Consider the following 12,875-nt stretch of genomic DNA (forward strand, 5'->3'; position numbering starts at 1 on the left):
GAGGTATGCACAATGCACATATGAAAACCTCAATCAAAATGATATTAACAACATCAATTCCACCCCTCTAATCATCTAAACATCAACTCAAAACAATATATGAGTTCATCCTAAAACAAGTTGCAAAATGCTCTAACGAAAACCTCCATCAAAATCATATTGACCACATCACTGTCACCCATATATTCATCTCAACATCAACTCAAAACAACAAATGAGTTTATCCTCAAACTCATTGCAAAATGCTCAATATAAATTTTTTGACATGCTTTTCAAATTAGAAATCCCAAATACATTCCACCATGCATATAATAACAGTTTAATCATTCATCAACAATCATGAATTAATGAATCAAGCAATCAATTTTTATTTCACCTAAAAGAACCCAAATTGCCAAAACCCTAAGTTAACATTCCATTTTTTCAAATCAATTCAAAAATTTCACTACTGCTCAATAACAACATAATCAAATTTTTACATAGGAGAGGATCAAATTCAATCCTTTATAACTAAATTCAAAAATCCAAAATCAACAAAATCAATGAAAATTAAAATTTCATACCTTGTGTTGATTTGTTGATGAAATCTCCCAAAAATACCACCAATAGATTCCCCACCGCTTCTAGAACAAGCCCTTGAAAGATTTTAGGCTAGAAAACATGAAATCATCTTCAATCAACCCATGGGAAGTGAGGTTCTACGGGTTTAGGTTGAGGAAGAAGAAGAGAAAAATGAAGAGAAGCAGAGAGTGCGGCGTCTGTAACATTTAGGGTTCTCCTGGACACGCAGTTTGAAACCGCGGATTGACCGGTCAACAAGGTCAATACGATGTTGGAAACTGCGCATTTGAGTTTACCAATGAAACGCGGTTACAAAAAGCATGCTGCGCAGGTTCAAAACGCGCTTCCACTAGGAATCTCGGATCCCCGTTACGCCCGATCGATGTATTTTGGTGACGTGGATCCAAGAAAAACCTTGAATCCTGGATTACCATTAGAGCCAGCCTTAGAAGGAAACAGTTACACAAGATTTTATTAAATTGACCCACCAGTTGACTAAACATTATTGTATGTCGAAAATAAATATTCCATGGTTCTGTCCATTTCATCCATAATAATTTTTACTCGTCCATTTGAACTATGTTTTAAATATATTTGGACAAATGATCCATTTTTCGCTCTATTTAAACAATAATTACATGTCAATTGCATTGATATTGTTGGCCTTTTCTTAGAGCATCTCCAACAGAAGGTGTAAAAAATCCTACGTGGATTTTTTATTTAGTCATTTTATTTATGGGGTCTACACATAGAGTAAATATAGGACCTCATATTTTAAAAACCATCTCCAACAGTGAGAATTTTAACTCTTTAGATTAAAAGAAAATTGGTTAAAAACATGACGTGGAGGTGCAACCGGAGGTGTAGATAACACTTTCTTGAACACCTTCATATTTAGTAATTGGTCCCTCCTAACTTGTAGGTCCCTACTATTGGAAATGGATTTATGCCAAACGGGAGTCTAAAATCCTATCGTGTCACTAAAAATAAATATATCCACCCTCTCTTGGAGATGCTCTTAGTGGCCTAAAGATAACTATTGGCCACTGAGTTGATTGAATTACATGGATCCGTTGCCACTTGGGGTAAAATTGAACTTGGCCGTAAATTTGAAAATCCCGTCGAAGCCAATTCAGCGGTAATCGATAGTCAGATACGCAAAAAATTCTCATAATTGCCTTCAAATTTCTCATTAATCTTGAAGTTTTTTGGTGCCCTTATCCTTTTTTGGGACACCATAAGTGTTAAAAATAAATTAAAAATGCATACAGAATCGCACATCCATGCTCAAAAACATCGTATTGTGTGTCATTATTTGGTTTATCTATCGACCAACAGTTTCTGGGTTCAAGTTCCGCCTACAAACGGTTCCGTAAATTCCAAACAGGTCACACACCAATGTACATGAATCTCCTCTGTTTCTTACTCACAAATTCGAAACAAGAACATGAATTTCTCTGTTTTCTCTTAAACCTATAAATCGAGAGATGAATGATTTTAAGATGAAACCAGAAACAATAACATTAATACTGGTGAATCTAGCAGGAATAATGGAAAGAGCCGATGAATCTTTACTGCCAGGTGTTTATAAAGAAGTAGGAGCAGCTCTACATACTGATCCGACTGGTTTAGGTTCATTATCTCTTTTTTGTTCTATTGTTAAATCTGTGTGTTATCTACTAGCTATGTGTCTCTCCGTTCGTTATAATCGTACACATGTTATTGCTCTTGGTGCTGTCCTTTGGGCTCTTGCAACTTTCCTGGCTGGCATCTCCACCACTTTCCTTCAGGTGGCCATTTCACGTGGTTTTAACGGTATCGGACTAGCTATAGTTACACCAGCCATTCAGTCGCTTGTTGCCGATTGTACTGATGACAATAACCGTGGTGTTGTGTTTGGTTGGCTTCAGCTAACAGGGAATCTTGGGGCAATTCTTGGTGGCCTTGTGTCTATTCTTCTTGCCCCGACGTCATTCTTGGGTATTGCTGGTTGGAGAATTTCATTTCATCTTTTGCAATTATAAGTGCAATTGTTGGAATTTTAGTCCCATTGTTTGCCAAAGATCCTCAGTATGTAAACAGAAGTAGTACAAATGGTGATTCAAGTCCACGAAAATCGTTGATGATGGAATTTAAGGAATTGCTTCTTGAAGCAAAATCCGTGATAAAAATCCCCACCTTCCAGATTATTGCTGCGCAGGGTGTTAGTGGATCAATTCCATGGTCAGCTTTGTCGTTCGCACCAATGTGGTTAGAACTTATTGGTTTCTCCCACAAAGAAACAGCTTTATTCATGGGTGCATTTACATTTGCTGGTTCTATTGGGGGACTTTTTGGAGGGAAAATGGGAGATATACTCTCCGTTCGTCTCCCGAATTCTGGCAGGATCATTTTGTCTCAGATAAGTTCAGGTTCAGCTATCCCACTTGCATGGATTTTGATGCTTGGTTTACCTGAAGACCCCTCCACTGCATTGTCACATGGATTGGTGTTGTTCATCATGGGTTTTTTCATATCATGGAATGGTGCAGCTACAAATTTGTAAGATTCGCATTCTGTTAGCATTTCTCTTTTAGAGCTCTACTTTTGTTCATGACTTTTACTAGTTTACATGTTATCTGCAGTCCAATATTTGCAGAGATAGTTCCGGAGAGGTCTCGGATAAGCATTTACGCTTTGGATCGAACTTTCGAATCCATATTAGCATCTTTTGCTCCTCCGGCAGTCGGACTTCTATCTCAGCATGTTTTTGGATATAAACCAATTCCTCAAGGATCAGGTCAATCAGTTGAGGTAGAAATGGGTAGAGGAAATGCTGCATCACTAGCCAAGGCACTTTATGCATCAATTGCTATTCCGATGACACTGTGTTGCCTCATTTACTCCTTTCTCTATTGTACTTACCCTAGAGATAGAGACCGATCAAGAATGAAGGCGTTGGCATCGATTGAATCAGAAATGATACCGTTAGAGCCAAATTATCTTCTAGCAGGAGAGTCCTCCCAGTTCCAGGATTCTGAAGCTCGTAGAAAAGACACTGTGATTGAACTAGATTATGGAGCAGAAGATGATGGCGGTGACACCAACGATAATGAGAAAAGGACCCAACTTTCTATTGCAGACAAGAATAAAACAATGGAGCTTCTGGAGGCTCAGGACCTGGCTTCATTGAAATTGCCAACCTAAAATGCATTTTTGCTATTCTAAGAAAGTTACCGTCTGTAGTATAACATTTTTATTAGTGTTTTATGGCAACTAGTTCCAGAAGTACATAAAATTGACAATGACACCAAATTAGATCTAGAAGAGGAACAACTGAAACATAGTGATCTTAAAGAAATGTAAACCTTTTCCATTCAAGATTATGGTTTCCACGGAGCTGGGCCAGGTGCCATTGGAGGGAACATTGGTGGTACTTTTGAGAACATTGTGCTCATGTCAATGGAATTCGCAGCTTTCCCTTTACTTGATAAACCGACCAGTGCAGCAACCAAACCTGCATTACCTGCAAGTGTTGGCTCCGTGTAATTGTAGTTTGCACGCACGTCGCGAAACCCATCATGCTTGTCAGGTCCACCAACCATGGCTCCAATGATTGTATTAGGATCTGGTTTATTAGTATCCCTCCATTTCCATCCTCCTTCACAAGTATATTTAATTTTATTCTTAGGAATTGATGCGGCCCTGTGGTGAACATGTTTTGGATAACGCTGTCCAAATCCAACAACATAACTCATCTTCAGAGGATTCTTTCCAAGGATATAATCAATCTGCAAAAGGATACCATAAACATGAGCCGACAGAACCCTACTCGAATTACTAAGAAGAGAGCAAACTGAAAGTACATACCTGGGTTTTGGCGAAATCATGCATTAGTTGAGTTGTAAAGAAATTAGGTCCACAATACCATCCTGGTATACCGGCAGCATCAAGATAATCGGCATATAAGTTTGCTAAAAATGCAGCTTGGACAACATATTGAAGTGGCTGTGGAGCTCCATAGTTTAATTTTATCAAACCTCCTGCAATAGGCAAGAAATAACATGAAACTCAAGATTTTTGTTAAATAACGAAAACACGAGGAACTAGTATATAGCATACGTACCTTTAGTTCGTTTGAAGTTCCTGAAAACAGGTAGGTAAGAACACATGACATTTTCAGTCTGATTGTGGAAAGTGCTCAACATATCTTCATACGGGTACCCAGGACTCAAGAAGATTCTTAATCTGCTCAGAAGAACCTAAAAACATAAAGGAAAAGTCACAGGGATTAGACTGTCAACTACGGATGGCTCGAGGGATTTCTATAAAGCTTAATTTCAGCTTAATGATCGACTTACTTGAGAACCAGTAAGTTTGTTTTCCCAACTAGGAATACCATAATTAACGCCAGCAGAGAAAGCACCAGCATGTTTTGCTAGAACTCGTGATGTAGCGCGTTCAAGGTAAGAAGTGTTACCAGTAGCATAATATAACCACGTTGCACCCCAGATGAACTCGTCCCAGTAACTAGTGGAATTATAGAAAATCGAAGCATCTGCAATATCAGCAGTGTATCTACCTCTTTTATCCCGAGCGAATTTATAAAGAGTCTCAGCACCATGAACTAGCTTTTTAGAGTATTTCTTGTTGTCTTTGAATACGATCGATGCAGAAGCTAAGGCAGCAGCCATTTCAGCTGCAAGATCCGTGCATCGATGGCACTCGTGCACATCCCTTGGATAGTCCATGTCCTCAGGCCTCATCCAGCACCAATGCTCATTAGGAGTACCAATCCTTCTACTCCATCCTGAAGTGTCTCCTGTTCCAACCTATGGCATATAAATTAAATAACAACTAGTTTTTAGAGTTGACTTCAACAAAATATACATTAATGGCTCAAGCTTGGTGAAAGTAACATGGGTAGCTAGGGTTGCTTGTGCCAAAGTACTGGGAACCTTAATTTAATATGCAAGACCTAGAATCACGGCACATGAATCATTGAGAAGAGCTGAAGATCTGTACCATACATAACGGGATTTGCTTTTGTAAAATCTAAATAGTTTAAGGAGATATTTCGTTACCTGTGCATAAATCCTGTCAATGGTATCAGCAGAATTATCAAAAGTCTTAAGGAGATAATCAGTACCCCACTTGATAATCTCCTTTACATGGTTAAGCTCACCAGAAGCTTTGTATTTGCCGCTGTATTCAATTACACTCCAACTCAACATGGTCATTGCAAAAGATTGTGGGAAGTTGAATTTGATAGCATCTCCACCATCATAGAAACCACCAACTAGATTGTGGCCAATAACCCCATCTTTCATACCAGAATTTCCTCTCCAAGAAACATTATTATGCTTAGGAAGAGGTCCAGCTATGAAGATATGAAAATGGAATTACATTAATGAACCAAACAAACATATTAATAAAACCATTTAAATTCTGAATGAAGAATACTTACAGCGTTGAGCATTGAAGAACATGAGAGCTTTACGAAGAGCTTGAGTGTATTTATCAGGCTGAAGCTGCTTTCGAGGAATAACCTTTCTGATAATGGATACAATAAGACCATCATTATCATGAGAAGAATCCGACTGATCATGAGGATCAATTTGAACAATGAATGTAATAAGACCAACTATGAAAGCAACAGCAAGAATAGTAACACATATTGTACGGCCAAGATGAACATATTTTTCCTTCCTACCACCTAATAACCTACTTTCTTGTGCTTCATCTAAATTTGCTTTCTCAAAATCATTTGGATTTTTACTTGTATCGTCATCTCCTGCATTTGCCATATTTTTTTCTCTTTTCTCTTACTTAGCACAAACCGAGAGAGACCGAAAATGCTGTGAATGAGGAGGAAGTGAGGAAATGATTTATATATGATAGTAAGTTGCTACTTGTTTATCATTATTGAATGTTAATAATACTTTAACACAATAACTAATTGTGTTAGAGAGCAGCAATTGTTTATAGAACTTGCTAATGGAGTTAAGTATAGTTTCCACCTTCATTAACGACTCAAAAGTCAATGATAACCCAGGCAGCAATCACTGACTTTTATTTTTGCTCTATCTTAGCTCTGTAAATTAACTAAGTAAACATTAAAACCCATAGTAATTAGTTAAAGAGAAATGATAGGAAGATATAACTCATAATTTAGAGGAGGGGGGGGGGGGTGGGGGGGGGGTGGGGTGGGGGGGGGGGGGGGGGGGGGGTGGAGAAACGAGACTGAAGGTTCAAGACTTTAAGTGAGAAAGGTAATGGTGAGTTATAGGCTGAGCCAAAATCATTAAACACCTAGGTTTTCAAATCTTACATACCCTACTCTCTCTCATACACACGCGCAAAGGCAAGACAAGTGCTAGCGCTGTTGCCAGACCGAACAGCCTTGCAACTTAACTTTCACATTATTGCAAACCAAAGAAAGTCTCGTTTTCATGGTAACTAACGGGCGTGTTGATTCCTAGAATTTGTGGCGAAAGAATTTATTATCTAAAAAGAGTACTTGAAGATTTTCTTAGCCAAACATAATGGGATTGTGTTTTATATTAATAAAATCTGAATGAAAAAAAAAAGATACGAAAAAAAGGTGCAAGATAAATAAATTTCATCATTCATCATCTGGTACATAGTTGACAAACACACATAAAGAACCAATGCAAAGGCGTAATTAATAACCACAAACAGCCAATACAGATGCTTTGAACCTTAAATCCAAGACTAAGAGAATTTTAACATATACTGGTGGATTCTTTTGTCAAAAGAATAACTTTTTTATAATCTTTAAGTATTAATATTAAGTATAAATCTACGAACTAAATTGGCAAAAGATGGGTTTAGTGATATGTGAAACCACTGGCTCTTCTAAGCATTCTGTTGTCCACTAAGCTTCATGAAAAAGAAAAAAGAACAATTCATAAGGACAGACCTATGAAGTAACTTTGGGATTTTGTAAAAGAAGAAATGCACTTAAATGTGTAATGGGATAGAGGTGCTTAGCAACTAAATACCTGAATTCAAATTAATGGCTTTCCTGCCAAGTGCACCCTTCCCCTTTCCCTTCATTTTCATAACATCTGCGGCTAGTATCATGCCCTGTGAGAACAAAACTGAGTCAGAAACCAGAAAAATCCAATTAATAATAAACAATCCGAAAGGGATTACATGGAGCCTACAATTTACTCAAACTTGCGTTACTGGAGAATCAGGCGTCATGCACCGGTGACTGTTGGCTCGCTTCATTTAGTGCAGATTTGATAGAGATGCTAGAACACCCATCACATCTGCACCAACCACATACCACTGGTTATCTATAGCCCTGTGAGAGATGCAATAATGATTTTCTCTTAGACATTTACACAAACAGTTAACGTTAACAGCTTGTAATCTTTACAACTTAAATTTGATGTAAATTTCTGCCTCATGAACACTCTCAATGACGTAGATGAGAATGTCTTTGAACCATATAAGAATATCGTTTAACAAGATTAAGCAAAGGTTCTAACATATTCTTATTCTAACTATAGAGACACCAAAACCATTGAGTCAGGCTTTGGCTAGCGGTTTCAGTCTACTTTACCCAATCTAAAAGTCATATCTAATAACTGTCCAGAACAAATATGAGAGATTGCGAAACCTGACTTGTGCAAAACCAAAGAAAATAGGCTAAAAACCCATGGTGCATCCAAATGCTGAGAATCAGAATTCGGCATTTATTAGCATTGTTCTTAAACTTAGGATTCAAATGTACATTCTTACCTGATATCTGTATACTAGTATTACTACCAATACCCTGTTGGGCATTTATACAAACAACCTTAAATTTGACTAAATCTTCATTAAGATTTCATCTAAGATGATTTCTTAATTAGTTGGTCATACATTTTTTTACCCCTAAAACTTGCATTCATTTCACAAGGTCGCAGATTCCATTATCACGTTTCTACTTGATCAATTTATCTTACTAAAATTCTGTTATGCATTTTTTACAAACAACCAATCTTGACAACCTTAAAACTTGACTAAATCTTCAGTTGTAATAGATCTAAAAGAAAGAAAAATGTAAAAGAAGTCGGTAAGCAAAATTTTCAATTAACCCATTGTGGAAGTAGTTGTTACCAATGTCTTTGAAGAAGATCGTGAAAATTTGACAGAGATATGAAGTTGTATCTTGTTGGAATATCTAGCCCTATACAAGATAACCGAGCGAGGTGACCGTGAAGACTGTAGTCGTGCACCTAGTGAAGATAAAGTCAAAGATATTTAAAAGACCAAGTCATTTTAATCTAGCTAGTACATCTGTTTACTCTAGTGAGATTTCCTAGTCAAGATACGTTAAGTTTGTTATTATCTTCTAGGTTTTAGGGTTTACTAATAACCTTATCATTCCTATAAATAGGAATTACAATGTAAATGTAGAACCTCTCAGTATTTACAATGTAAATGTAAATGTCTTCTCTATCGATCTATAATTTTTACTCCCTTATCATAAACCTAATATGGTAGAGAGCAGGAAAAGATCCTTGTTTTTGTTTTTCTCATTGATGATGTTTAGTAGTAAAAAAAAAAAAATCTTTTTTTTCCATTGCTTTCTCTATTCTACCTAACAATAACATCATCATTATTATAATGTTTAGTAACAATCGCTTCCGCAATTTTCGTTTGTGTTTCATGGGTTTCAACCACTACACAAATCGTTAGCCATAGTTTCTTGGAGATTAGCTTCTCCAACAATGCTAAAATCAGTGTGTTACTGATTTTTCCCAATTTTTCTTCTCACATGACAAACCTTATTGGTTTTATGTCTATCTCATTTTTCATCAGCATTTGTTCAGTATGAGTAAAAGAAAAGAACAAATCATTATTTCTTTGTCTTCATTAGCAACAAGTTAGCACTGATTGTCAAAAAAATCTGTGTTGCTCCAGTTCAGATTTTCCTGGATTGATCTTCATAAATATTCAGGATATGATTCTTGGATTTCATATCACATACGGTAACCCCGTTAATTATCTAAGTCATTGTTGACCGATATTATGTTGGCAGCCAACATATCAGTACATTTGTATTCTCTTTTATCGAATATTATTTGCTCATTATCTTCTCTTTAAGATCAGCATTATCTGATACATATATGTTCTAGTCCATTAATTTTCATGGACTCTGAACTGTTCCCTTAATAGGCGATCAGATTAATCACACAGAATGGTCCTGATCCCATTTTCTTTTCAAAAACTAAACTCAATATTCCATTTTTTGGAGTTCATGTTCTTACGGGTAATCCTAGTTGCCTGGCTATCTTTCATATCAATTAAATTTTGAAAACGATAAGTTTTCTGATATCCTCCCATTTCCGAAGATCACTTTTCATTCCAAATACGGATTATATTCCATATCTTCGAAATCTATTATATTTTTGGTTTTCTCATTCAAACTCAGTATTTCGTCATTATGAGTTGTCAAGCGGATTTTATTGAATTTGTTGCCATATAAGAAATGGAATTTATTTCCAAAATAGTTTTCTTATTCCAAATATACGTTTAGTATATCTTATTAATTGAATCCCAATTCCACTAATTTCGTACTCATACGTTTTAGCCTGTTTCTACGATGGTACTGTAAATGGTGGTAATCTTGCACAAGATGTTTCTGTGCTTGCAGCTTCATTACTGCACAAACTCATTTGTTTCAAAATAATTTTTTTTTGTTCGAAATATCGAATGTCATTTTTTACATGGTTTCCCATTCCAGAAACTCTATATAATATTTTTTTTTTAAGAAATATCAATTCTGAATGTATGATTCCATCTTTGGATCATCTTATCATAAACCTAATATATCTGCTATATGAAAACGAAATTAGTATGAATTGAAATCGAAGACCAATTTTGACAAATCCAATTTCAATGCATACTAATTTTTAATTCCAGTAGTACGCTTGTTATTAACGGTGGTGGCGGAGGAGGGTAATGGTGGTGGTGAAGGCAACAGTAAAGAAAGAAGAATAGATGGATATATCAATTTAGGGCATGTAATTGAAGAAAAGCAAACAGAAGAGAAGGTTGAAGTCGAAAAATCACATGGAGAGTTGAGAAGAGTTGCTGTTACGATTAAGTTAGGGCACAAAATTGAGGCTGAGAAACAACAATTCGAAGAAGAAGAAGAGAGTAAGGAAGTGGTGTTGGGGATGATGGTGTAATGGTGGTGGTTTGTGTGGGAGAAGATGAAGCTGAAGGAGGCCTGGTATGTAATGGCGGTGAAGGTGTTTCGGTGATAAAAACGATTTTGTGTAGATATAACAAGGAGTACCTATTTGCCCTTCAAGTTCTCAGAATTTACCACGGATAGGCAAACGAAAGAATAAAATCATGGAGGGGCAATTTTGCCAACTGAAAAAGTAACCAATTTTTTTTTACTCCAGATATGATAGGAATCTGAAAGTGCGGTATTTCGATCTGTATTTGAAACACTATCCATCCAGTAAGCTTGAAGCCAGGGACGACTGTGAAAGATTTGGGGAACAAGGACAACAACTTCTCCTCCAAAATGATTCAATAGCTATTGAGCACCACCGTACCCGTTCCATGACCATCCAAGCAAAATATCCTCCTCCAACTTTTTCATTACTCGAGTGGGATGATGATGCAAGTTATTCCTTCGGGCCACTAAGCTTGTATAAGAAAATCTAAAACATTAAAACTATATCCAAGTAGCCAATCCAAAATCTAGCATTCCCACATAAAACCTCGAAACCAGGATGAAATACAAGTAGCCAACTTGGATGCCAAGATCCTACAAGATAAATTAGGAAAGCACCTCTTGTTCTCAGCTGCCTTGCCTTTGAACTAAAAAGTGATGGTCATATCAAGTCATTTCATCACTTGTGAAACGGTCTGTGAATAACGGCTATATAACGTCCTCTGAGAACGTCTCAATGATTGGAATGAGAGTTTAGATTACATAACCATGTATTACTTGAACCGAAGTTTTCGAACTTTGTTGATCAAGAAAAACCGAAGGAATTGGCTTTGCCAAGTCCGCGAACCCAGTCCGCGAACTGACGGAAGTTCTCGACCGAGAATTTCTGCTGGGATTTTCCAACAACTCGTTTGCATGTAAGTCCGCGAACCTAGTCCGCGAACTGGCGAAAGTCTCCTTGCCGAGATTTTCTGCTGAGTTTGGAAAACTGCACCGGTTGTCTTAAGTCCGCGAACTTGTTTGTGAGCTTAAGTGGTTATGATCTAAAGATGTGCTCTGAACATGAAACTTAAATTACTAAGGAATGCTTTATGCAAACCGTGGCTATAAAGTTCATGAGCCGGTTCAATCGAATGGAATCATCTTTGTTTCAATTGTGTCTTGTGTAGTTACATAAGATCACATAGTAATTGAACAAATCTTTAACTAGTTAATTTGAGTCAATTGAACTAGTTATGGTGAAGAAGAACAAGGTTAATATGAAATGCTCATATGGTTACCTTTTGGGTTACTATGTTGAACCAACATACACGTACACGTTTGGGCATGGTTTTCACAAACCCAGTAAACGTCTACCCAAGTGTGTGTAACAAGCTAAGTTTTCGATCTAACGGTTGAGAAATATTAGCTTGAATCTAAATCAGGTTTTCATCTAACGGTGAATATGGATTGCTTTGTAACTAAGGCAAAACCCTGATTTGAAGGCTATGTAAAGGAGACATCTAGCATTGTGCAAAAGTAATCCCCACACGTCTGTGTGATACTAGTGCGCTCTTTAGAGTCGATTCTCCTTTAACCTTTGGTTTTATTCTCTAAATCCAGGTTAACGACTAAAAGACTTCATTGGGATTGTGAAGCCAGACCGATACTACTTTTATTTTAGTTGTGTGATATGATCTTGCATCTTCTATCGTACGAGTACAATCTTTGATTGGCTTGAGATAGTGAAATTTCTCCAATAGGCAAGATAAAGAAGTCACAAACATCTTCGGCTCACTGTTTGTGATTCCTCGACAAACCGCATGTGTAGTCAGGAAGGATTGTATAGAGGTGATTGATTAATCTAGGTTGTTCTTCGGGAATATAAGACCGGATTATCAATTGTTTCCTGTTCACCTTGATTTCATATCTTAAGACGGAACAAAACCTAGGGTTTATCTGTGGGAGACAGATTTATCCTTTGATAGACTTTTCTATGTAAGACAGATTTGTTTATTATCAAGTATGCGATTTTGGGTTGCAGCAACTCTTGGTTGTGGGTGAGATCAGCTAAGGGAATCAAGTGCGCAGTATCCTGCTGGGATCAGAGGCGTATGAGTACAATTGTACCTTGGATCGGTGGGAG

General features: G+C 37.0%; 1 protein-coding gene and 1 pseudogene across 5 annotated transcripts; one reads left to right on the forward strand and one right to left on the reverse strand.

Moving 5' to 3' along the window:
- The first annotated feature begins 2,063 nt into the window (after positions 1 to 2,063).
- On the forward strand, positions 2,064 to 3,747 carry LOC113335887 (annotated as a pseudogene).
- Positions 3,654 to 8,781, reverse strand: LOC113335854 (endoglucanase 9-like). 5 transcript variants are annotated; one of them, XM_026581877.1, is made up of 9 exons: positions 8,674 to 8,781; positions 7,731 to 7,873; positions 7,566 to 7,650; positions 6,008 to 6,093; positions 5,625 to 5,920; positions 4,902 to 5,372; positions 4,667 to 4,802; positions 4,411 to 4,583; positions 3,780 to 4,331 (listed from the first exon to the last, which is right to left on the reverse strand). In XM_026581877.1, exons 4-9 carry the CDS (start codon positions 6,027 to 6,029, stop codon positions 3,924 to 3,926), a joined length of 1,506 nt encoding a protein of 501 aa, XP_026437662.1. In that variant the 5' UTR covers positions 6,030 to 6,093; positions 7,566 to 7,650; positions 7,731 to 7,873; positions 8,674 to 8,781; the 3' UTR covers positions 3,780 to 3,923. The 5 variants fall into 5 exon arrangements, with proteins under 5 accessions (XP_026437661.1, XP_026437662.1, XP_026437666.1 ...); XM_026581881.1 differs by having other exon boundaries at positions 7,731 to 7,838; positions 8,674 to 8,779; XM_026581880.1 differs by lacking the exon at positions 8,674 to 8,781 and adding an exon at positions 8,314 to 8,620.
- Positions 8,782 to 12,875: the final 4,094 nt, after the last annotated feature.

This window comes from Papaver somniferum, unplaced genomic scaffold, assembly GCF_003573695.1.
Source record: "Papaver somniferum cultivar HN1 unplaced genomic scaffold, ASM357369v1 unplaced-scaffold_150, whole genome shotgun sequence".
Classification (NCBI taxonomy): domain Eukaryota; kingdom Viridiplantae; phylum Streptophyta; class Magnoliopsida; order Ranunculales; family Papaveraceae; genus Papaver; species Papaver somniferum.

Coding starts and splice junctions, on each gene's coding strand:
- LOC113335854 (XM_026581876.1), bottom strand. CDS start 6,347: ATGGCAAATGCAGGAGATGACGATACAAGTAAAAATCCAAATGATTTT. Junction 4,584..4,666: donor GAACTTCAAACGAACTAAAG/GTACGTATGCTA, acceptor TGCCTATTGCAG/GAGGTTTGATAAAATTAAAC. Junction 4,332..4,410: donor ATGATTTCGCCAAAACCCAG/GTATGTACTTTC, acceptor ATCCTTTTGCAG/ATTGATTATATCCTTGGAAA.